Genomic DNA, 26,868 nt, shown 5'->3' with positions numbered 1-26,868 from the left:
GAAGGTGGAACAGAGAAAGCCTATTATCTGTAACAAATCATTTGTCTGAATGCTCTCAGCTCTGTATAAGTTTGTACTTAGTTGTTTGCTGCTGTTTAGGGCACTTAGGGCCATATAAATGGCACCATGGCTGTATGCCTATCCTGAAGTCTTTGTACCTCTAGCAATACATTACAACGAAATCAGAGCATCCTTTGGTGTGAATTAGAAAACCTGTCTGAAGTGTAAAGCAAGAAATCAGGCTTCATTCTGGATCTCAGCACGTTTTCCAAAGTGAAGGGCCTTTGCTATGGCTTCTCTAAATGAGACATTGGGAATCAATGCAGTGTAATTTGAGAAAGACTCACTTTTCAGGTACAGAAACAATTATAGTTGTGATAACCACTACATTTTCCCTGCCTCTCAAGCCTCCCAGGTCATATCCACTTCTATCAGAACACCAGCATTTTGTGTTTTTCTTTGATCAGTGCCAGGGAGAATTTCCCGCAGCTGAAAATTGCTGTTTTTACTTTGCACCAGAATAATAACAGGTGCATTTTGTTAATATCTGTCAGCCAGATAAGCCTTATACATTTGAAGTATTTGTTTCTCTTTCTAAGTTTATGGGCCAATTTAGCTTTGCATTCCAAATGTAGAACAAAGTTATTTTGTTCTTGGTAAAGTGATTGCTGAAGTGTTTACCAAGAAAGCCCTTATGCAGAGTGATGTGAATGTAGATTGACACAAACCTGTCCTCCTTGTGGGGCAGCTCACTGACCATTTGATCATGAGGAGAATGTAAACTTTAACTGTTTCATCCTACAACCTGACATCCTACATAAAAACTTCAATATTGGCTGGTTGCATGTGTACCTAGAACTAGTTTTTATAGCTGTCAACTTTTGGATTTGAAAATAAGGGATCATCAGCGGCCTCACCTGTCCCGGGGACAGTCTACGGTATATCTAACAATCCAGGATAGCAGCGGGAAACGGCGCTGGAATAAAGGAATTTCCAGGGGGAAAAGGGAAGGTTGACAGCTGTGGCTTGGAATAAGGGAGTTTCCCGCAAAAAAAGGGAGGGTTGGCAGCTATGCTAGTTTTTGCACAAGTGAAAGGAATATTATCATTAGCGGTGGGCAATATATCAATACTTTGTCTCTTATCGGTATGAACTCCAGACTGCAATAAAGGTTTCATATTTTTTTCACTCTGTAATATATCGAGAATGCACTGCCCAGCTGGTCTTGCAGACCTGGCCGGCAGGAAGGACAATTTTACTGCAAAGTAAAGCCTTTACTGCAAAGTAAATAGCCGTTTCCTGTCTGCCCAATCTGCAAGGCATAAACCCCTGCTGCCTCTCAGTAAGGGCGTGTCTCTTGCTAGCATAGGCAGGGAGATTCCGATCAGCAAACGATAAGATCCACATGGCTTTGCTATTGCTTTTGTTATGCAGGTTTGAGGCACAAACCTTGCCCTTTGCTAGGCAGCTCCAGCCTTATTTCAGACATCGTGATATATCGAGATATCACAATGTTAAGCTGGCGATATATCGTGATACTGGAAACCAGATATCGCCCAGCCCTATTTGTCATATACAGTGTCATATTTACAGTGTAAATATCAGGACATGTTATAAAATACAGTTGGAAAGTGTTCTTAATTAATTAAGTCTATCTCATTATTGGTTCAACAATTGCTCTCCTCTCAATGAATAACCTTCACAGATTATATTTCAAAGATTCACAAGGTTGCATGGAATTCAAGGCCATACATTGAAAGAACTACGACACCACTTTAAACAGTCATGGCTTCCCCCCAAATAATTGTGGGAGATGTAGTTTGTTAAGGATGCTGAGTGTTGCCTGGAGACCCCCCATCCCCCCCTCGAGCTACAGTTTTAGAATGGTTTAACTATCAATTCCTCTTCACGGGAAACTCTGGAAATTGTAGGTCTGTGCAGCCAATAGGGGTTAACCCTTAACAAACTACAGCTCCCAGAATTCTTTGGGGGACGTATGACAATTTAAAGTGGTATCTTAGTGCTTTAAATATGTGATGTGAATGTGACCCATATACACCTGATTCAACCTTTAAAGAAAGATGCTTCTCCATTTTTTTCACAAAAATGGCCGTTTTTCTTTAGCTCCTTCCATTGATTTTAGAGAAATCTATTTCCCCCCCTGTTCTAACGAAATGTACCTTTCTGTGTTTGCAACTGCTGCTTTTTATCTTGTCATCAGTGGATATAGTGAGCCGTTCTTGTCCCTCTTTTTTTAGTTACATTTAAATATTTGAAAAGTGACAACACTGTCTCACCCTCACACTCTAATCTCCTTTTCTTTTAGCCAAACAGACCAATTTCATTCATTCTGTCAAAATGGAATTCAATATGATTTATCATCTTCCTAGGTCTTTGTGGAAGCTTTTGCAGCTTGTCAACATCTTTATATAACTGTGATACCCAGAACAGAAGACAAAGTTTCAAAGGAGGCATTGCTAGTACTAAGTAGAACCCCAGTGTTAAGCCTAGGAACTAATATTTCTGTTAATGCAACCGAAAATGCCCGTTCTTTGTTGCCTCAATCTATCCTGGACAAAAACTCAAGAAGAATATAGGTTTACTGTCTAAGCAAAATCCTGTTTTCTTTATGTGTTTTGTGTAACAAAAGCAGGGAACCTGTGTGACATGCTAAATGTTGTTGGGCTCGAAGTCCCATCCATCACAGCCATTATGGCCATTGGGCAGGGATGGTGGGAGTTGCAGACCAGCAGCAACTGCTACACTACAGGTTCCACATCCCTGCTTTAAACATTAGTCAACTGAATGACTTTCAGGTTGCTCATATATATACCCCTAGTGATGTTTAGAGCTAAAGTACAGCAGACTGGTGTTTGAACTGGCATGGCAGGAAGTATGCCTCTGTGGAAGTAAAGCATATTGACTCACTTATAAACAGAGATGTTAGATAGTAGTAAAATATGGCCAAATCGTGTTCACTATCTACAACAACATCTAAATCTAACTTAGAAAGCAACAGGGGGGAGGGATCCGCAGCAGCACATCTACGGCCCTGCTGGCTCCCAGAGGTCAGGGCAGGAGTTGGAGGACAGATATTTTCTCCCTCTCCCCATGGGAAAACCAATAGGAGGGAAGTTAACTATGACAGCTTCAGGCTGGTGTAGTTAAGGGGTACTGCTGGGCCACCTCTGAGATGCCTCTAGCACATCTCACTAGCAGCATTCCCATGCCCAGGAGGCATTCCAAAGGTACGCTGGAGGACTGGAGGTTCAACCAGCCTTCAGCAGTGATTAAGATTGCTCTCTTTGATACTCTGTTGTTGTTGTTTTTTAATCCTTCCTTTAGATCAAGGGTAGCCAACATGCTGCCCTGCAGGTATTGTTGTTGTTGTTGTTTAGTCGTTTAGTCGTGTCCGACTCTTCGTGACCCCATGGACCAGAGCACGCCAGGCACTCCTGTCTTCCACTTCCTAACGCAGTTTGGTCAAACTCATGTTGGTAGGTTCGAGAACACTGTCCAACCATCTTGTCCTCTGTCGTCCCCTTCTCCTGGTGCCCTCACTCTTTCCCAACATCAGGGTCTTTTCCAGGGAGTCTTCTCTTCTCATGAGGTGGCCAAAGTATTGGAACCTCAGCTTCACGATCTGTTCCCTGCTTTCACAGATCGTGAAGCCCTGCAGGTATTGATGGAGTCCAGGGACTCCAACTCCCATCATCCCCAGCCATCATGACAAAAGACCAGGAATGATGGAAGTTGTAGTCCAGCAGCATCAGGAGGCAACCATGCCGACTCTTCCTGGTTTACTTACAGATCATTCTCCCACCATTGTTCCAAAGGGAACCAACCTTGCATTTGTTAAAATTGTTGCCTCCCCCCCCCTTTGGTTATTAGAACTTTTCTGCTTACAGTAACTCCCAGTATAACCACAATCGGTCTTCCTCATTATTTACACACAATTTCAGTTTTTTCCAATTATTCTTAAATCTTATTAACAAGATTTAATATTATCACTAGGAGGTGATTATGGAAACACTGAGTAAGATATGGGCTAATAATTAGTCCCTTCAGGACCTTGCTAGAAACATTTGTTTGTATTGATATCTCAACATGAGCAATTACACTTTGAGGTATTTAATTAAGTCAAGTTGATAGTCCACCCAAAACGTGAGCCCTGCTTTTTTTTATTTTAACTAAGGTTTGGTTAGACACAGTGCAATATAGCGCTGAGTCACATTTCTTCATATAATCAAGCCATGATTGCTTTTCTCAAACCAATAGTAAGTTTATTTGACAGTGCAGGCTGGCATAAATTAACACATAATAGAGTTCTGTGAATAGAGGCGTACCTTGAATCCTGAACGCCTTGCGAATCGAACGGTTTAGCTCCTGCAGCCAATCGGAAGCCATGCCTTGGTTCCCGAAGTCAAACGGACTTCCAGAACTTCCAGAACAGATTCCGTTTGACTTCCAAGGTACCACTGTACAGCACAAAGCAAACTAACTTGGCAGTTTGGTGGCACACTCTTGTTTGTCCTTGGTGCTAAGTCATGTGAAGTGGTTTTCTGCATCCCATTGGAGTATCAGCAGAAATAAATTGGTGGGATTACAATTTGCTAGTCTGATAGGGATCAGCGGGTGTAGGGGTTAGCATGAGAGAATCTCCAATGCTAAGCCTCAGATGGCTTTGAGCAGCCTTCCCAACCTGTTGCCCTCCAGATGGTTTGGAGTATAATTCCCATCAACCCGAGGTAGCCAAAACATTTGGAGGGCACCAGATTGTGGAACAGTGGCTTAGAGCAGATTGTAAACACTTTCTTATACATTGCAAGAAGTAGGGGCAGGGACTGTATGACTGTTAGGGAGCAGGTTTCTCAACTAGCTGCCTGACTCTGGACTACCAGGCATGCTGTGGAGCAACGTCACATCAAATGCCGTCAGAGAGTCAAACATCTATTTTGCAACATGTAGAGCAACTTTTGGAAACAAGTTATATCAGCATTGGTTAGGGATGGAAAAAATATTTGATTCAGTTTGCATTTGAGGGTGAACATGCCTTATTCACACTTTCTGATACAATACACAAAGCAAAGCACAGCCATCTTTTGAAATTTGCAGTTTTCTGAATTTTGCAGTGCATTCCTCCTTCCAAGTATACAAAAATGCATATACTGGAGTAAGGTGTACATACAAATGCATATAGCAGTGAAAATAGCATACAAAAATGCTTTACATTAAGGGAAATTGCTCTGCAGAAATGTGTCTATCAGGCAAAACAGCACGAGGACTTTAAAAATATATATCCAAACTTATGTGGAATGCTGGAGCTGAACTTAAGTTTGGGGGGAAATGAGAAACTGATAAAAACCCAAACTGACAAATATATATGTTCACGTGGAGTAACTTCATTAAAAAGGGAAGGAGTTTGTACTGTTTTTGTACTGTGAAAGGAGTTGTATCCTTACTGCTAGCTGCTGTTGATGGTAATGTGTTAAAATGCATCTATCTTTCCATGGAAAAGCCCTGATTTCATTGCAAACCACAGGATAGTGAACTAAGAGCTTATCCCCCTCCATTTTTAATTCCTGTAATACTTTTTTAAAGATAAAAAGAACTTCTTGAAAAAATAGCATGTTCTTAACTTTAAATAATTGCTTTTATTCTGTATGATTGTCTGATTGTGAACAGTGAAAGGAAATACAAAGGGGTTTATGAATTATTTTAAATTGGTTAGTACTCATCAGAACAAACCAAGATTCTGAATGGCCTTCACTGTAGTAAAATTCTTTTTTAAAATGTTGCCACAGGTATCATAATTGCAGCAGGTCTTTACAGTAAAAAGTAATGTTTAAAATATTACTTAAAAGTAAAGTTATGAATACATTTGGAACACAAAATTATTACTTATGTCTATTTCATTGAAATAACTCTTTTGCCTTCAGAGTGTGACAGCAAGTTAAGATTTAAATTAACTTTAAATTAAAGCAGCTTTTATATATTGAGTATTATTCTTCAAATGAAGCAGAAATCTATATAATTGTCATTTATAGAACTCTTCATTTTTATTATCTATTATCTTCTAGACTTTAGTTGCACATTCAGAAAATTACAATGTCATTACCAGATAGAAGTTGTGGAAGTTTTTTAATGGCATGGGAGGAGAAATTTTGTCATTTTAGATTTAAACAATGCAAAAATTATTCCAAGGAAAAATAGTTATATACTCTACAAGACATTGTTTCAAATTACTGAAGTAGATTTGAGCATAGCTGCCAAGTTTTCCCTTTTCTCGCGAGGAAGCCTATTCGGCATAAGGGAATTTCCCTTAAAAAAAAGGAAAACTTGGCAGCTATGGATTTGAGCAGAGCTGCCAATGATTGTCCAAAGATCTTATCAGGGACCTCAGCGTAGCCTATAGCTCTGTCACACATATTGCTGAATTATATCTGTTCTTCATGGCTAAAAGAAGCATATGGTGCATAAATATATCTGCTATCCATGATGGGGCTCACCTTTTTGAATTATTGCCCTTTGGTGCATTTTTACTTCTTGTGTTGTGCTTGTGAAACAGTTGCAGCTTGGATTGTATTAGCCTGATGTTATTGTGGTACCAGAGGCCACAAGAAGACTGTAAGACATTCCAAGGTTCCATGGCCCATGGAGGCATCTCAGACAGATAATATGTGTTATTAAATATTTGAAATTTCCCATTTCTCAGTGATCAATAGGATTTAGGTCCACTGATGTAGTATTAAACATCCTGAATTGACAATTATGGGTTTGCTGGCAAACCACCGAGCTAAGCTACATTTCCCATGATCCATCGTTCATCCAGTCATTCCATTCCTCAAGTTGTTTTGGTACAGTCTGAACACAGGAATTTCAGTCCAGTGTATAAAGTGAATGACTGTGAGGCCTCCCTTATTACCCAGCCAGGATTCTTCTCAATAAGGAAAAAGTGTCTGCCCACATCTAAAGTGCAGAACATCATGTTCTTGCTAAGTGTTATTTAGCAATGTAACATCCGATAACCTGAATGGCATCTAAAATTACTTTTTTGAAAGGAAAGCCTGGACTGCTATGTGCAATCTTGGCAGCAAGTATTCTCTTTGGGGTTTAACTTTATATTAGATTCCTAAAGAGTGAGCATAGGCTGGATCTTCATTTGAGAATATAAAGCTTTTGCAAGCAGGAGTCCACAGTCATAAGGAAAGGTTTTGAGGGAGACTTTTAGAAATTGTCAATTAACTGAAATTGACAAGTTCTCTCCTTAAATGCTGAGATTTCATTTATTTGGAAACTGCCATTAACTTGGTCATTAACAAAACAATAGGGCTCCCCCTATAAAATAAAATAATTAAAACTAAATCACTGCTGACACTGAAGTGTATTTAAAATTAGCTGCAGTCAATAAGGCTGTATGGTTTCATTTCAGCAAACTTAAGGCATGGAGCCACATGGGGCCAATAAGGGTGGCTGATTTATAAGGGGAAGGAGAAAAATGTGCAGGACAAATAAGCAAAAAGAAAAGAATGGGAATTATGTCACTGAAGGCCTAATGGGTAGTGTTGAGAGAGGCCTTGGAGAGCCTCTGCCTATCACTGTAGACATTATTGAACTAGACACACCAATCAACTGACTGAATACAAGGCATCTCAACCTGAAGCTGCAGGAGACCAAATAGTATGCTGGAGTGGGGGTGGGGAGAGGCAAGTCCATCCCACCCACTGTGCAAGTTAGCTTTGTGAAAGTCTCAGCATGAGCATTCAGTCTCACAGAGACACTGCCCATTGGATGGGTCACCAGTTTTGCAGTCTCTCATGATTCTTCACCATTAGCCATATTGGCTGAGGGTTATGGGGGTTGGGGTAAAAAAAAAACAATTGAAGCACACCAGGTTGGACAAGGCCAGTTTATCAGATCAAAAATGGGGAAATAAGTCAAATGTGTGGAGCCTCCAAGCAATTGCCTATTTTTATGGGGAACCCAGAGAACCCGTGTGTGAGTGGGTGTGCTGCTCCTCTACTACGGTATTTCAAGGCCAGCTGGATACCTTCTGTACTGATCTTCTCATTTAGCAGAAGGACAGCACAAACCACCTGCTGATTGATACAAGTGATGGCATTACCAGCCTCCTAACAAAATGGGTCTCACTTACCAATAAGGGAAGGGCAAGCACAGGCAGCTTGGCCTGGTTCAGTGCTCCACACACCTTGCCCCTCCTCTCTCCCTCTCAGTAAGCGCTAGCAACTTGCTGTGTCAGGAAGCAGGAGAGTGCCCCAACCCAGCTGTTTGACCGGCCTCCTCTGGCTATTACTGATACTTTTGTTGTCAGGTGGTGTGATGCATGCATCTCAGGCACTGAAGTGCAGAATTCTCCTCTTCCTCGGCCATCAAAGGCTGTTAGTTACGTTGGGCAGCCCTGTTTGGGGAAGTTTTTGATGTTTGATGTTTTATCATGTTTTTAATATCCTGTTTGGAGCCACCCAGAGTGGCTGGGTAAACCCAGCCAAATGGAAGGGGTATAAATATTATTATTATTATTATTATTATTATTATTATTATTATTATTGGCAATATGCTGCTTTCAGCTTCAAGTGTTTTGCTGAGGAGTAATAGCAGAAGATGGCTGTTTCGTTCTGCTTTTGGGCCTCCTAAGAAGTGGCAGCTGGTTGGCCATTTGGAGAAACGGGAAGCTGGATTAGATAGAGCTTTGGTCGGATCCAGCAGGACTCTTCTTATGATGTTCTTAGGGGTATTCTGCATGCACGGCAGAGCTCAACCAAATGTGGAAATCTTTTCCCGTACATTAACGCCTGCACAACTTATGATTCGCAAAACTGAATACAGCCTGGCGGCCATGTGTAACAGGTTACCAGGTGCTTGATAAAGCTTTTGGTGCACTTTGGGATTGCAAAAATTGGAAGCTAAGTGATGAAGTACCTGACAGGTGATAGTAACATGACTGATGGCATTTAAAAAAAAAATCTGGTGAAACAAAGTTGTGCACTGGTTATGCAGATCAGTTTTTTTTTCCAGACTCAACATCATCTGAAGTCTCTTTGACTTTGACACGTTTGACGAGATGTGTTAAATGTTACAATCTGTTTACTTGACAGCTCTTTGTTGTTCTTGCTTTATGCTGTCATTAAAAGTATTGATTAAATCACGCAGGTATAAACGCAGACTAAAAGGCTGTGCGTGCCCTTGCAAAATTTACTGATCAGAAAGAACACTATAATATATGCAGAACGAGCAGCCTTCTTTTCCACATGGTATACGCCAGGAAAACCACTTTTTGCTTGTTCCTGTAAGTAGCCACAACTGGGAAATGAAGTCAAAACTTACTGCAAACATTTTATGGTGCTTCCTGCTCCTGGAATGAATAATGGTGGTGAGCTCATTTCAGAATAAATGCTTCCCTTTACAGTGTAACACTACTACATGTATCTTTAAATTCAGAGCCCTCATGAAATAATGAAATAAATGCTATGCTCAGCAATTGTGTCCTGTCGCTCCGTTCCCCCTTCTTCCCACTTTTGGGGAAATGTTTAGGATATTGTTGACAGATGCTATTGAAAAGCACAAAAGGCTTGTCTTAAAATGAGATCTTGGATTATTAGCACCATGGAGTGGTGAACATAACAAAAGACATTTTCAGTCACTAATAGCTTCATCTTAAAGCCAGCTTCTAATAGTCATTTTTGAGCTACCATCGGCATCTTTCTCCCCTCATGGTTTTGGAATTGTGAAGTCCTGTGAATTCTTCCTATGTAGAAGAAGATCCACCAGTTGTTGCTGTTGTTTATTAGATTAATAGAAATAACAACAAATACACATTCCACGTCCGGTTTACAACAAATTATTAAAAACACTAGCTATATAAAATGATGGCATATTATGCCTGCGCAAACCTATTCTGGGAGATGTGGCACTTACCAAAACATGACAATGGGGACAACATTGTGTAATTTGGTGACAGGAACTGAATGTTCTTGTTGTTTGTATACTGTCCTATACAACTACTACTTGGGAGAAAAGCGATGACAAACCATTTCAGAAAAGGCCCATTATCATGTTGTCACCCTCCAGACCTCTTATGGAGGAGGCACACGAAGGAGGGTCTCAGAGGATGATCTCAAGGTCCGAATAGGTTCATATGAAGAGAGGCGGTCCTTGAGTTTGTTATTGAGATGTATTGCTCAAAGACAGAAAGTGCAGTGTGATACAGCTTGTTCGGGGCATTTTATTTATTGATTGATTGGTTGATTTATGTCTGCCCCACTCTTAGACATTATTGCATCAATGGAAAATTCTATTATGAAAATTAAGATAAAATTTAGTTGTTTGCCAAAGACACTTTTTTGGTTTTGAGACATACTGTACCAGTAAATGCAAGCTGCTTCTCATTAGGCCACTTACTCTTGGAATTTTCTTGTAAATCTCAGTATTCACTGGAACTTTAGCAATTGCTATTAAATATAAATTAGCTTTGACACCCCCGAACCTTAATTAAACTCTATAAATGTATAACATAATAATAATAATAATAATAATAATAATAATAATAATAATAATAATAATGGGGCCCCTGACCATGAGGTCCAGTCGGTGTCCGACTCTGGGGCTCATCTCACTCTATAGGCCAAGGGAGCCGGCGTTTGTCTGCATGTGACCTGCATGTGACAACATGACCAGCATGTGACCAGCATGACAAAGCTGCTTCTGGCGAACCAGAGCAGCGCACGGAAACACTGTTTACCTTCCCACCAGAGCGGTCCCTATTTATCTACTTGCACTTTGATGTGCTTTCGAACTGCTACGGTAGGTTGGCAGGAGCTGGGACCGAGCAACGGGAGCTCACCCCGTTGCAGGGATTCGAACCGCCGACCTTCTGATCAGCAAGCCCTAGACTCTGTGGTTTAACCCACAGCGCCACTTGGGTAATAATAATAATAATAATAATAATAATAATAATATGCAGTCAGAACTTTTCCTCCCCCCCATACTATCCTCAGATCTGTTCCATGAGGCTGAGGGAACCCCCAGAAGGGGTAAAGTCCCATTGTGCAATGAGAAATCCTTGCACTGCTGGAAGCAGTGACTTAATGTTATGTCAAATACAACCCCCAATAGCCATCTTCAAATATTGAAAGAAACGTCTCACAGAAGATGGAACGGACTTGTTCTCTGAAAATTGCAGAAAGGCAGATTTCAGGTGTACATTAAGAGAAATGTCTTAATGGCATGAGCTGTCCAACAGTGGAAAGTAGTGCCTCTGGAGGTGGTGGGCTCTGAAGGTATTTAAGGAGAAGATGTGCAGCTATCTGTCAGGGGTAACATATTCTGCATTACATATGCTGCAACAAGGAGGGGCTGGGGCTGGGGTTGGATGGTCTTCAGGGTCCCTTCCCCTTCTTTATTTCCCACATAATGAAATATTTCCAGGGGAAACTATTTCTCCTTGCGGAAGAAATTGTGTGGTTTGTGGAGACTTGAATGCAAACAAGTTTACAAGGAATTGCATTATAATAGCTGAATATTGCGTGTGTGTGTTTTTAAAAAAAACATGCTCCTTTGGGAAATTTACTTAATAGTTCAGATTGTTCTTATTTAGTTCTTTAATTTTTGTAAATGGATGTTCCATGGAGTTTCATCTAGTTGAAATTTTAAAGCATGGTGTTTATGGTTCAGAGAATTGAAATAGTTGCAATTACCTGTGCACAGCAGCTGATGCCCATTTAGAATATTTATGCTGTAAATGCCGGTTTGAAAATAACACTGTTAAGCTGATTTGTCACAAAAGCTTTGAAAGCCTGGAGAATGGCCAGCTGCTCACAGAATGTAGAACAGTAAAGTGGTATTAATTAAAGTGGTTGGATTTAAATGTAGTTAGTGTTTCCACCAGTAGCAGGGCTTCCAATGTTGTGGCTCCTTTAAGGTCACCTGAGATAAGACAGTTCCCCAGCAATCTACTCTTTCAGAGTATCCGCCAGACATTTTTATCTACCCAAACCTGTTATGAATTACCAGCAACTGTATTCAGAGTTAGGGAAGTAAGGCATAGCTGCCAAGTTTTCGCTTTTCTTGCGAGGAAGCCTATTCAGCATAAGGGAAAATCCCTGTAAAAAAGGGATAACTTGGCAGCTATGTTAGTAAGAAGGCACCATTTTCTCTTCTGCCCTGTATTAGTCACACATAGCACTGCTTCTGTTCTGCTGCAGTTCGTCTTATCCCACAAAGTACGTTATTTGCCTCACTTTCCACTGTAGCAAAATTACATAACTTACATATTTTACATAAATGACATTATCACTACATTATTCTACTCCATTCATTTCAGTGCTAAGGAAATGCAAGTGAGGAGGGAGCAGGAAGTAATCAATTAGCTTAGCACTTCAGCTGTGTTTCTTCGAAAGTTGTATGCATTTGAAGGTTGGACATTTTGCATTCCTATGGTGTGCTTTTTTTTCATTGTTCGTGTTAGACAGTTGCATATTCCATTACCCCCAAAGGTAATATACGCTGTGGGTTAAACCACAGAGCCTCTTGGGCTTGCTGATCAGAAGATCAGCGGTTCGAATCCCTGTGACGGGGTGAACTCCTGTTGCTCAGTCCCAGCTCCTGCCAACCTAGCAGTTTGAAAGCACGTCAAGTGCAAGTAGATAAATGGGTACCACTCCAGCGGGAAGGTAAACGGCGTTTCCATGCGCCGCTCTGGTTCGTCAGAAGTGGCTTTGTCATGCTGGCCACATGACCCAGAAAAACTGTCTGCGGACAAATGCTGGCTCCCTCGGCCTGTAAAGCGAGATGAGTGCCACAACCCCAGAGTCATCTGCAAATGGACTTAACTGTCAGGGATCCTTTACCTTTACCTTTTTTAAAAAAAACCTTTTTTATAATAACAGCTCACAGAGCTACAATTCCCAGTGTTCCCTCAGAAGAGGGATTGATTATTAAACCCCTCTGGTTTCACAATTCCCAGGGTGATTTAACAATCAATACCTTCTCTAAGGGAACTCAACCAGTGAGCTTGACATCAATACCAGAGAAGGTTCTAGAACATATTATTAAACAGTTGGTCTGTGAGAACTTAGAATAGGATGCTGTGATTGCTAAGACTCAGCATGAGTTTCTCAAAAGTAAGTCATGCCAGACGAATCTCATTTTTATTTTTATTTTAGTTACAAGATTGCTGAATCAGGGGGATACAACAGTGGAACAGACTCCCACAAGAGGTGGTGGACTCTCCTTCCTTGGAGGTTTTTAAGGAGAGGTTGGATGGCCATCTGTCATGTATGATCTACCTGAGATTCCTGCATTGCAGGGTGTTGATGGCACACAGAGTCCCTTCCAACTCTACAATTCTAGGATTTTGGAAACTGTAGCTCTGTGCGAGGACTAGGTGTCTCCTAACCACTCTCAGAACCCTTAACAAACTACAAGTCATGCTTTAAATGTATGCTGTGGATGTTGCCTAAATGCTTCTTAAAAAGTACTAATCAGATATTAATCCCCACCACCACAAGCACACACACACACACACACACACACACACACACACACACCTTCTCGGTGTTCCTGAATCAAAGCAGTTCTTATACTTGTCATACAGGCATTAGGACACTGTTTACCGAGTCCACACGCCTTTAAAAAAAGTCAGAAATAGATTTAAGGGGCTTTGGTATCTTCTATGAGATGAAAAAGTAGTTTATGTAGTGTCTGTCAGGCAAAAATTGATTCCCTATTTATAGGGGAAAGAAATGCAAAAACTTGTACGTTCGAAATGATTGAGTTGCTGAGGAGGTAATTCCATCTCTGCCCATAGACGTCACTATATAACTATTGATTTCAGTCCAAGCACATCTATAATCTTCATTTATGATGAAGGGTGGTTTTTCAAGTGCCACCATTTTCCAAATGTCAGGTTATAAGAGCATCCCCATTCTGCCTGAGGAAATCATTGTCATATAAATGAAGTTGTATGGAGAGTCAAATGGGCAAAAACCAGCCTATGTAAACTTTCCAACAGAAATGTACTTGCAGCTGTTTACTCTGTGGAAGATTGGAATTGGACCAGTGTCACATGCATAGAGGACATAGAGTAGGCATCCCCAAACTTCAGCCCTCCAGATGTTTTGGACTACAATTCCCATCTTCCCTGACCACTGGTCCTGTTAGCTAGGGATCATGGGAGTTGTAGGCCAAAACATCTGGAGGGCCACAGTTTGGGGATGCCTGACATAGAGGGCATGCCTCTGCATGATTTCAGATTTCAGGTGGGGGATTGAAATCATGTCAAGGCCCCACATAAAATGCTCCCTAGAGCATGTTAGGTGAAAAACTAGCCTACAGTCTGCTTCCTGATGTGATGATTTTGTAGCTGATGAGACTATTTTATATGGTGAAGCAGTCAGATATTTGTGTATCCACTCCATGCTGTCTGGAATGGTACAGCACAGGAACAGGGTCATCATGTGTGGTTTCAATTGAAATCAGATATTTGCAACGAAACTAAGGGAACTGGACATCATCTAGTTCAGTGCATGGTAATGTTCATACAGCAGTAGTCAGAATTCACATTATTTATTTTTAAACACCATAAGACAAAGAGCAGAACAAACCATTCAAAGTTTTGTTGAGAAACCCTAGGGCAGGAGAAGCCAAAGACAAGCAACAAAACACCCTCCTCCCTCACCCCTCCACTAGGGACTAGGGGAGAAATTAGATTCACTTCTTCATTAAAGGTGAATTTGCAGTTTCTGAAACTATACGCAAACCAAAACACAGCCTGGTGTCTGGTGCCAAAAGAAAAAGGGCCCTGCACAGAAACAGGGGACTGGGCTGGCTTGTCACATATGATCTGCCATCTATTGTTTTCACCATCATGTAATGCTTACTAAAAATACTATGCTTTTTATATATGTTGGAAACCACCCAGAGAGGCTGGGGCAACCCAGTCAGATGGGCAGAGTACAAATAAATTATTATTATTATTAGTAGTAGTAGTAGTAACAACTTGTTTTGCATATGTGAACTAATCACTTGATCAGGCAAAAGGCTTTCTGAAGCAACTACCTGATAACTATGATATTCCCTCATTCAGAATCTTCAGAGCCAGATTTTCAACAGAATAGGATAAAATGCTGTATCATCATTGATTTTGGATGCCCCGATTCCCCCTTCCCCCATCTCTTCATTTTAACTCTCCTCAGCTGGGAACTTGTTTAGCCTGCCTTAATGAAACCAGCATATTAACTCGGCATCAAAAATTAATTATTTCAAGCTGGTGTTTTAGGATGAGTAGAGCAAATCCCAAACACCAGGAGGAGCCAGAGAAGTTTCACAAGCTTTTAGCGCCGCACGTTCACTTTCCCCCCTTCTTGGCGAGGGGGAGGGAGAGAGAGGAAAGTAATGACAATAGCAAAAGCGGCCTGTGCAAAATTGATTTCCCTAAACTGGGGCATATGTGGATTAGAGCTAGCCTGAGGTAGCAGAGTCATTTCTGTCAAGCAGGGGATGGCAAGATTATCACTAACCTGAAAGGACAGCTCAGTAGGAGCTGCCAATTACACGTAATGTATGGTGTGTGGGTTTTTCCTTTAATTGGGGAATCGCTTAAAACGAAGACAACAGAGAAATCATAGGAATGAGTAGTGAACATCATATCCCCTTCAACAATCTATGGGAGAGGTTCCTGCAGGAGACTGGGGGTAGGGAGGGGAACTTGATAGATATTTCTTCACCAAAGCCTCATTAAAACTGATCCCCTGGTTTTGTTTTGAGGTTTATTACACCACACAATTTCAGAAGTGCTGTTTCAGGAATTCTTATAAGCTTCAAGGAAGCGGGGGGAGGGGGGCACCTTTATTCACTCCTCAGCCCCCCACAGGTGCGATATATTCTCATTGCTTTTATGAGATTGAGTCAGCTGACAAGGAATGAGGATAAAAATCGCTCTCTTTTCTTCTATTTAAGAGAAGCAGCAATGTGTCTTTTATTGATTATGTTTTCATAGAAATGGTCCCTTGGAATATAGAAAGCATCCTTCTTGCAGTTTTCAGTTCTGTTGGCAAAAATGATAATATTGGCATATAAGTTTGAAAGCCCTGAAACTGATCATTGTGTACAATTCCCCTGTGCACACACTCTCTCTCTCTTCCACAATATAGCTTTATTGTCTAATGCCCCATACTAGATGGTGTGCACAGAGCAATATCTTTTGTTAATCAAAGGTAACATTTACTCCAACAATTGGGCTCTAAAGGTATAGGGCAGGCATCCCCAAACTTTGGCCCTCCAGATGTTTTGGACTACAATTCCCATCAACCCTGACCACTGGTCCTCTTAACTAGGGATCATGGGAGTTGTAGGCCAAAACATCTGGAGGGCCGCAGTTTGGGGATGCCTGGTATAGGGCATGGGAGAAACAGGTGGAAACCTCCACTTAGCCAGCAAGTTCACTGGAGTCACTACCTCAGCCTAGCCTACCTCACAGAGTTGTTGTGAAGATGACGAATGGGGAAAAAAACATATATACAATTTTCAGGTCACATAAAAATAAACACGAATGTGTTCTTCTTTGTATACTGTATACAACAGACCATGTGGCATTTTTCCTATTTACCAAACTGATTCACTGTTATATAGTGTGGCAGATCTCCTAAAGAGATGTGTGGCAGGAGCCAAAATGGTAGACAGGCTTATAAAATACTTGCAAAATTGTACCTTGTTTGTACTGCACCACTTTGCATACTTCTGGTTACATGGTAAACCAATGGAACAGGAAAACAAAGATAGCAGAATTTCCTTTCTGCGAATGCCCTCGTTTTACATGAGGCCGGTTTGTTTGCGAAGAAAATAATGGTTGTTTAGAGAAGGGTAACATTAACTGGTATCATTATTTAATCATATAAAATGGACCAGTTTCTTCTATTCTTGAAGCAGCTAACTGAGCTTCCCTATCATGCACATCCACAACCCTCTGATAGCTTCAATTTTTTTTTACTTTTTTATTTTTAAGACATGAGGAACAGGCAGCAGAGCAATGACAAGGGCTGTCCTGCAGCCTTTATATCCTGTGTTGATTGTACTCTGTTCTGGGTTATCCTTTGGAGCTCATGAGCTAAGATGGGGAATCTGTGGCCCACCAGATACGACTAGGCCCCAACTCTCATCAGTCCCAACCAGCGTGACCAATGGTCAGTGATGAAGAGAATTAAAATCCAGCAACATCTGGAGGGCTACAGGTTCCCCGTCCCTCACATAAGCTTTTAAACAATGTCAGCACCACCTACATGTAGAAAATGCAATGATATGGAAGAGAAAGACGTCCTCTTGGGTTGAAACCTTGAACAGAACCCAGCAGGAAGTCTGGAACCTGATCATGGAAAGACCATCCTTGGGGAAAGCTGTAAAGTTACATGGAGTGCCAATGCTAATGCAATTTTCCCATGAGTATGTGCCTACCGCAGGATCCATTCAAAAAGTTACCCTCGCAAGTAATGAGCATTATGTCAGAATCATCCCTCTGTGTCACACAAAGGAGGAAATGCACTCCCAGAATAGGAAATGCAATGATGAGCTATAGCTGCCTTCGCAGGAATTATGAGGAGCAATTTGAATTCAAGTGCCTTTTCCGCCGGTTACAAATCACTGCAGAGTGTTATTCACCGTAATGCTGTCCAAACATCATTTTATTTATTGATGTTTATTGCTTCTCTTTTGCAGAGTGATGAGGTTTTGACTGTCATCAAAGCAAAAGCACAATGGCCTGCCTGGCAACCGCTAAACATGTAAGTAGGCAGGGAATTAAACCTCCCAAAAGATTTCCTTCTCCGCTGCCCTCTGACAGAATGCTCTGAATGTCTTGCCTTCCACCAACGTTTATCTCTTTCAAAGAGCAACAGAAAAAATCCAGTTGATTAATGAGTTTCTTTTTTTATGCCATTATGTCTCTTTCCATTTATCTCTCTAACAAGGGGTGTGTGTGTGTGTGTGTGTGTGTGTGTGTGTTTGGAGGAGGAGATGAGCACTAGATTAGGAGTTTGTTTTACTTACCAGGCACTATGGACATACTGTATATTTGAATCCTCTTGTGCTCTCCCTGTTCTGAGCAGTGAGGATATATCTGCACCATAGACCAATACCCCAGTCTTATGCAGGCTAACTTTGAAGGAAGTCCAAATGAGTTCAATGGAACATGTTCCCGTATAAATGTGTAGAGAATTGCAGCCATAAAAGAGGTTAAACAAAAAACCATAGGCAGCCTTGGGAAATCCAAATCTGTGAAGATTGTGGAATCTCCAACAGGAAATTACTAGTTAAAAAGCTAAAATTCCCAATTGGTAGTGGTGGTGGCGGGAGTGCAAGTTAATTTGTGACATAACAGATTGCTTTTAAATGCAAGCTTGTGTTTTAGAATATGACCGATTCTGGAGGAATAATAATAATTGACAACATCACAAAAAGTGATAGAGCAACAAACACCCGCCAATTGCCCCATCAGCTCTCCACATCAAAGATTCCCCTGGCTCCTTTGATTCTGTGCCTACTTCAGAACCATTGGATCTAACTCTCTGAAGCTTCCTTGGGTGGTTGAGTGGGTGGAGAACTATTCTTTAGGATATGGAAGACAACGTTGGTCAATTCAAACATGAGCACAGCTTTAATTAATGAACAGTTGAAATAGTCATACTGTGCCTTAGTGTGCAACCATCTCTTCTTTTCCCCCTAGTCTTCATTTCCTGTAAAGGCCGCCTCCTTTTCAAATACCAAACACAATTTCCAGAGTATAACCCTAGAAAGGACACTACAGGGTTAGGCCCCATGCTTACATGACTGGCACATTTCCTAATGTACTGACCTTCTAGCACATTTTAATAGTGGCGTTCTTACCCCAGCTGGTACTGGGGGCGGCGCCTGCGTGGCACGCTGTGCAGAATGTGCCCGTGCAGCATCCTGTGCATGCACACTCCACACAGGGGGGGCATATGCGCAATCCGCACGGCACCCCGTACGGAGGGGCGGCTTGCAAGAGGCGCCCTGCTCTGCCTGTCCTGCTCTGCGCGCGGAGCTTGCTAGGCTGGGGAGAGCGAGGCAGCGGCCCATCACCTCCCCAGCCCAGCAAGCTCCACCTCCGTGCGCAGCCCCACCCCGCCAGCCACTATTGAGTGGCGCATGGCAGCCAGCAGCATGGGGACAGCTTCTATGCGACGGCGACGGCAGCTGTCGTCAGTGGAGGTGCAGAGGGGCCAGGGGGCACTGCCGCTGTACCCCCCCCCCCAGAGTGGAGCGCGGAGCACCCCCCCATGCCCCCCGTTGCTACTCCCCTGCATTTTCATCTCCTTCCTTCATCACAAAATATGTTGCTTTATTCCACAGTCTTCTTTTAGTCTCATGAGATTTGTTTGGCTGTGTCTTTTGTGCAGTTTTCTTTTCCAAACTGGCACATTTCTAATGCTTTTTCATCAGCACACACAACGATTCAAGGCTTATGTTTGATTTGGTCAGCTCTGGGGGGCTGTGTACTTTGGCATTTCATGCTCCCAAGGCTGTTGCCTAAACTGTACGGCATTAACCCCCCCCCCATTTTTCTGTGGACCAGTGGGAAATTGCCTTTTCTAAGGTTGTCATTCCAATGTTTTTCTAAAACAACGTTATTATTTTTAAAGAAAAATCCAATCACAACCCCTCTGGTCTTATTCACTAGGATGTTTTAGCAGTGAATAATTTTAAAAGAATGCATCTCTAACCTTTTACTCGCACAGCTATTTAAACATTTCCTAAGCATATTAGCTCATTCTTATGCTTTTGACACCCTTGATGTTTATAGAATTACTTACTTCAATTGCCATGTAATTACATTTCCTATCAGTGCAAACAATGTCCAACAAGAAATGATCCAAATTTTAGACATTTAAAATTTTATACCAAGTTTTACTCACTACAGTCAGGACATATCTGCATATTGCTCATTTTGGGAATTGGATGTGCTCGCAAAGCAGATCTTATTTCTGACAGTCTTCACACACAGAGGGCCTTCAGAACCGCAGTTGCAAATCCACATGGGCTCAACCTGCTTTGAGTACAACCAGCTTTCTGTTTTGGCAAAATGTAGGCGCCCATCTCATGACAGTAGTACCCTGTAGTACCCAAGTGGCTATATGTTGTGTCTGGAAAGTGTCCTATTCCTCCCCCTTGTTTATGTTTAGATTAGTTAGTCCCTTTCAAAATGTCTGCTCAGTACTAAATTTCCGAAGGTGGTTGTCGAGAATGGGAAAGGGAAAAGTTGCTGGAGGAGAATTTCAAAGGCTGCACAAAATGCGCACACACTAATCCTTCTTAAAGCTACAAAACTCTGGGTAATCTTTCTGTATGTACCCACTGGGCCTGATCCAGACACTTACACAGGAACAGCAATCAGTTGTAGATCTGCTGCTGTAGTTGTGGGTAAACATGGCTTAGTGCACAAGGTTGACTTAGGAGATTCCATATAGGGCACGACATGGAGTTACTAGGGTTGTTAAAGGCACCTCCAATTTGGTTCAGGGTCCAATTTGGTGATCTTGACCCCCCTCCCTCCAATGCATGTTTATGTCATGGAATTCTCCTCAGAATTGATCCACAGCAGATTCTAGCATATAGTTAGCAGAGTAAAAACTTAAACACATTGTAGGATTCCCCAAAAATAGACCAGAGGCAATTAATATTTCATCCAGCAGAGCTTTACTGCTACTGAAGGCAAATGAGCATAATGGTTACAAATACAATACATTCAGGATTGGCACTGTACATAAGAAATCCAGTTGCAGCAGACTTAACTTAAATTTACAATAATTTATAATAAGTCTAAACCTAGCACTAAGCATACTATGTTGAGGACACCACACCAGAAGGAAAAGAGATAGAAAGTGAAACCCAGGCTCCTTCTGGCCTCTTATTATAGTCAGCATGACCTTGAAGAAGAGATAACTGAACCAGTTTAAGCCAGATGTACTCAGCTTCTCTGAAGGAATAACCCAAACATCATGAACCTTCTGCTTGTTTCTTTCACACAGAGAAGCTTCCAGAACCCTCTTGAATTAATTAGAATAGGAAAGATCTCTACACATCAGATCAATACTTTCTGCACTAAGAAATGCAAACTGACAGTTTAATCCAGGCATGGGCGTACCCAGGATCAAAACTGGGGGGGGCAAGGGGAGGGGCCAAGGCACGGAAGGGGAGGGGCCACAAAGTGGGCGGGAACGGCGAACTCGCGCTCCGCCGGGCTGTGCCCCTCCCTAGAAGCAGGGCTGGTGGGCGGAGGCGGAGCCCAGCCCAGCGGAGCGCGAGTGCGGCGTTCCCGCCCGCCGCGCTTGGCCTTGTCAGAGGGCGCGACGGGAAGCTGGAGGGAGGGCGCAGCGCGGCAGGCGGGAACGGCGAACTCGCGCTCCGCCGGGCTGTGCCCCTCCCTAGAAGTAGGGCTGGTGGGCGGAGGCGGAGCCCAGCCCAGCGGAGCGCGAGTTCGGCGTTCCCGCCCGCCGCGCTGCGCTCCCTGGTTCCCCCCCGTGCTTGTCCTTGCCTGAGGGCACGCCGGGGAGCTGGAGGGAGGGTGCGGCGCGGCGCGGCGGGAATGGCGAACTCGTGCTCCGCCGGGCTGTGCTCCGCCTCTGCCCACCAGCCCTGCTTCTAGAGTAGGGCAGCTGCCCTAACTTGCCCCGTGGTGGGTACGCCCTTGAATCCAGGTCTAAACTTGAGGTTGGCAGCAAGGAGAGGGTGGAAGAAGGAGACATCCAGGCAGAGACTTTCATCAGCATTGTCTTCTTTTCCCCTTCTCTCCTTCCCTCCTGACCACATCCCTTTTTGACAGCCACAGAGCTCTCTAGACCAGGGGTCAGCAACCGTTTTCAGCCGTGGGCCGGTCCACTGTCCCTCAGACCATGTGGTGGGCTGGACTATATTTTTTTGGGGGGGGGGAAATATGAACAAATTCCTATGCCCCACAAAGAACCCAGAGATGCATTTTAAATAAAAGCACATATTCTACTCATGTACAAACATGCTGATTCCCAGACTGTCCGCAGACCAGATTGAGAAGGCGATTGAGCCACATCCGGCCCCCGGGCCTTAGGTTGCTTACCCATGCTCTAGACAGACCCAACCAAGAATGATCTAGGGCTGCCTTGACCTAGTCTGGACAAATCCCAGATCTACTCAAATCACTTTGGAATGCAGGTTTTGTCTTGACCAGATGTGCGCAGACCTATTCATTAACCTATTTCCATGTGTGGTCTTGTTTCCCCACTCCTGTACAATAGGCTTCCACACACCTGTCTCAGGAGAACCATCTGTTTGCAGAAGTCTTATTTATGTGCCCAGGCGCCACACCACCCACCACCCCATCTTGTAAAATAACCAGTCAAAACTCATTACAAGAAGCAAATCAGGCCACAACTTTCATTGATTACAGATGGAAGAGGTTTGGCATACTCATTGGGTATAACCATTGACTTTCCAGAAGTAATCCATTTTAGGGTCAACCTGGAAGCAGGGGAGGCCTATGATATACATAATAATAAATAATAATAATAAATTTTTATTTATACCCCGCCCTCCCCAGTCAAAAACCGGGCTCAGGGCGGAGGCAGGCTGTCTTATATTCCCCATGAGTGGACCCAAGTGAAGCCCACAGGCTCAGTTGGGCGCCTCCCCCACAGGCCAGCCCCTCAGCCTGCCTGCAGTTGGCCAATTTGCAGGCAGGCTTGTATCCACAGCCCTGGATCATGGTGGGCAAGGCGATGCCAGCTCGCAATGTCACCCCACCAAAGATGGTAAGCGGACATTGCAAACTTTGCTAGGAAAAATTATTGTATTTCAGTATATGCAGCTGTGCTTCCAGCTGTCTAAAAAACAGGGAACTTTAGCAACGATTATAATTTCTACACTCAACTTTTCCATTTTGCCTTAGATGATTTAGCAATGATTAAAATGTTGCCTCTGGATAAAATAAAATTAGTCCATTATTATGCATAACATAACAAACTAGTTGTGGCAATATGTGTTGCTAATTTTCCACTGACTAGTATGTATGGATAATGTTCTTAAGAGTAATCGCTAAGCCTGCACCAGGAAACAAATTTGCCAAAGCATGGTTTTGCACAATATATAACTATGTCAAAATGGATCACTATGCATTCAGCAAGATATTACTGCCTGGGAATTATGCTGGATTGTGATGCATAAAATATTTTCACCCGCTGTTTGTAGTCGCCAGTGATCATAAAGTTACACTACAGTTGTCAAAAGAAATTGCTGCCCTAATATTTCAGTTTTTAAGATATCACTGTTCAGAATAAGGAAACATTTTCTCATGTGATGAAATATGACTAATAATTGTTCCAGTAGTTATCATTGAAGTGTCAGTGTTTGCCTGAAGTTAAACTTGTCACTGGTGTCTGGAAAACTGTGAATGCATTGCTGGAATTTTTTTTAATACATTGCTTAAAGATTAAGCATCATCTGTTGTTATACATATGTCATCATTCTAAAAAGGTTATTACGCTTGTCACTCCTAACATTTTTAAAATAATAATAATAATGCAGCAGTGGTGTGAATCTGTTTTTAACTAATCTGACATATGGGAACAAATATGGCTGAGTAACCCATTTTTATTTTTACTTTGCGCAAGTTGAACTGAATTGAATGACAAAAAGCACAAAATCCTGATGATCACATACAGCACAATCATCTACTGTTGCTATATATCATAAACAGAAAGAGGTTGCTATCCAGAGGGTCTTCAACATTTTAAAAGTTGCCTTTCTCTGTTCAAAGACTGCAAGCCTTGCACGAGGAATTGTCCACTTTGAGATGTAGTGCCTCTTATTTAAACTCTTTTGGCTTCCTTTGACACTCCAGTCATTTCATCCGAGGAGAAACTTTCAAATTTGCTTTAGGCAAAAACTCTGGATGACCTAGGGTTGTAACTTGTGAAGAACACCATGGGAAATTTAAGTAGTTTTACTGAAACTTTCTTTGGCATCCCTAAGAACTCATTGGACATTTTGCCTGGGGGTGGGGGTGGGGAATCAAATCCACTTCTGATTTCATGTTATTTGTCTTACTTATACGCCAGTGTCTTATAACTGAACATTTATAAGTCTCCTTCACTATGTAAGCAACTTCTCTATGTTATGGACATAGGTTGTTACTATAACATAGTCCAGGCATCCCCAAACTGCGGCCCTCCAGATGTTTTGGCCTACAACTCCCATGATCCCTAGCTAACAGGACCAGTGGTCGGGGATGATGGGAATTGTAGTCCAAAACATCTGGAGGGCCGAAGTTTGGGGATGCCTGACATAGTCAAATGGTGATAGGTATAAATGAGTTAAAATGGTAGGCGTGGTTCTCATGTAACTTTTTGATGTGGCAAAGTCACCATGAGGTGATTTAACTATGTAGAATTCACATGCTGAATCTTTTATTTTAATGCAACCTTAAATAGTGTGAGAGAAATGCTATTTGCAATGTTTTCAAAGTCTAGTGTACAGTAGATTTTTCTCAGTTTGGAAATAATAGTTTCTCACTATATGAGAATGTTCTGTGCTCTTCAGTAGGGTCCCCAGATTTGGTTCGACTACAGCTCAGCCAATGGTGAGGAATGATGCGACCCAAGGTGAAGAGCACTTCTCTAATTTATTCAAAACCACTAAAGATGCATGTGGTGCAATCACATCAGGTTACCTTACTATGTCAAGAAGTAATGCGGGTCTTAGACTGAATGTCTGATTGCTTCACCTAATGCTTTGCTTGAACAAGAATGCTGGTGTTCATCACCATCATAACGTGGAAACATGCCACCCATTGAGACATGTCTCTACTTACCAAGTAACTGATGCAGCAGTTTACTTTAGCAAAAAACTATGGGCCATTATAGGGAAAATGGGAGGGGGAGCCAATGGCACAGAAGAACTCGCATCCGTTATAGAGCTCTTAGGAACTGACTTATAGTGCAGTAAATGAGTATGAAATCCATAAGGCACAGAAATATGGCCTGCACTTTTCTTATTTGCACAGCTGCATATGGCCTGGTTACATCTTTGATGCAACATCATGTTCTTAGCTACAGAATTGTGTGTGTGTGTGTGTGTGTGTGTGTGTGTATATGAGTTTGGTCAAACTCATGTTCGTAGCTTCGAGAACACTGTCCAACCATCTCGTCCTCTGAGAAGGAGACGACAGAGGACGAGATGGTTGGACAGTGTTCTTGAAGCTATGAACATGAGTTTGACCAAGCTGCGGGAGGCAGTGCAAGACAGGAGTCCCTGGCGTGCTATGGTCCATGGGGTCATGAAGAGTCGGACACGACTAAACGACTAAACAACAACTATATATATATATATATATATATATATATATATATATATATATATCATATATATATATATATATATCTCACAACCACAATTTTACTTTTAAGCTGACCATACTGTTCTTCTGCTGTGTCAACAATGAAAAGAACTGAGAGCAGGATTACTTTGTATTTCTGAACAATATAGTATTTGGAATGGTTACATGCCTCATATTTGCCAAGCTGATGTTTAATCTGTCATTTTAGTGAGGGACACCTGAATGTATCTGGATATTTTTAAAGACCGAATGGAGCAGTGGTTGAATTTTTCTTTCCTGTTTCAGAGACAACACTCGCGGAACATCTGAGCCAATGTGGCAGGGGGTGTTATTCAACTTTGCTGCTGTCCTTCACAAAAACTCTGAGTGAAATAAATTGACACCTCAATTCCCTGCCCTGTTCACTGTTGTTAATAACAGTGACGACCCTAACCTGTAGCAGCTGTTTTCATATTCCAGGCTATACAACCACCTATGGCCATTCCTAAGGGACTCCCACAGGGAAGCAGCCAAGCTTAATAACAGAACAGCTTGACAGCCATAGCACAAAAATGAAGAGCACTTTGAAAAGTGTCCTTAATTAATCAACACATGTCCAGCTGAGGTAATTAACAATACCCTCCGTGTTGTTCCTGTTACATCTCACACTTAGGCTCAGCGTGAAGCTTTATTTGCCAAGTGTAATTTTTGTTGAGATTGTAACTCTCCAGAATCCTGGGGCATACATAGTTTCCAAATGAAGCTACAAATCCATCCAGGACAACTCATAATACCTAAACCACTTGGTCAGGAGGGACCAAGGCCATTGCGATGCAAGAGCTTCTTCCAGGTGATCTCATGCCATGCCACACCAGTAACAGTGCCCACAGGGGGGCAGTGCAGCTTCCAAATGGTCAATACTTTTCAGACACAGAATTCAATCATGTACAGTCGTACCTTGAATTCCAAATGACCTGCGAGTCGAACGCTTTTGCTCCCAAACACCACAAACCTGGAAATGAGTGTTCTGATTTGCAAACATTCTTTGGAACCCAAATGTCCAACACGACTTCTGTGGCTTCCGATTGGCTGCAGGAGCTTCCTGCAGCCAATCGGAAGCCACCCCTTGATTTCTGAACGTTTTGGAAGTCGAACAGATTTCCAGAACGGATTCTGTTCGACTTCCGAGGTACCACTGTACTGGAAAATTTAGGCTGCACAATTAAAGTGGATTTGGTGCTTTTGTGCAACAACATGATGATGATGATGATGATGATGATGATGATGATGATGATGATGATAGCAATAGCAAGAGCAACAAAACATGTCTCTCCCAAATAGGTCTCTACAGCCAAGCAGGTACTCTACTCTCCAATGGTTTGACTTCACCCACAAAGGTGCATTCCTCCACTGTCAACTGAGACGGATGGATGCCAACCAATACTTTTTTTAGTAAGGAAAGGGATGGAGAAATACACTGGAAAGTGTGGGATAAT

At 42.3% G+C, this 26,868-nt stretch overlaps 1 protein-coding gene across 1 annotated transcript in view; it reads left to right on the top strand.

Moving 5' to 3' along the window:
* SPON1 (spondin 1) overlaps positions 1-26,868 on the top strand; it is a 274,024-nt gene that overhangs the window by 203,242 nt on the left and 43,914 nt on the right. Inside the window, exon 7 of the mRNA XM_035118396.3 lies at positions 17,728-17,792. Within this exon, the coding sequence (XP_034974287.1) occupies positions 17,728-17,792 (65 nt within the window). The remainder of the gene's footprint in view (positions 1-17,727; positions 17,793-26,868) is intronic.

This window comes from Zootoca vivipara, chromosome 1 (assembly GCF_965207765.1).
Source record: "Zootoca vivipara chromosome 1, rZooViv2.hap1.1, whole genome shotgun sequence".
NCBI classification, from domain to species: Eukaryota; Metazoa; Chordata; class Lepidosauria; order Squamata; family Lacertidae; genus Zootoca; species Zootoca vivipara.
This window is presented reverse-complemented; position numbering and strand designations above follow the sequence as displayed.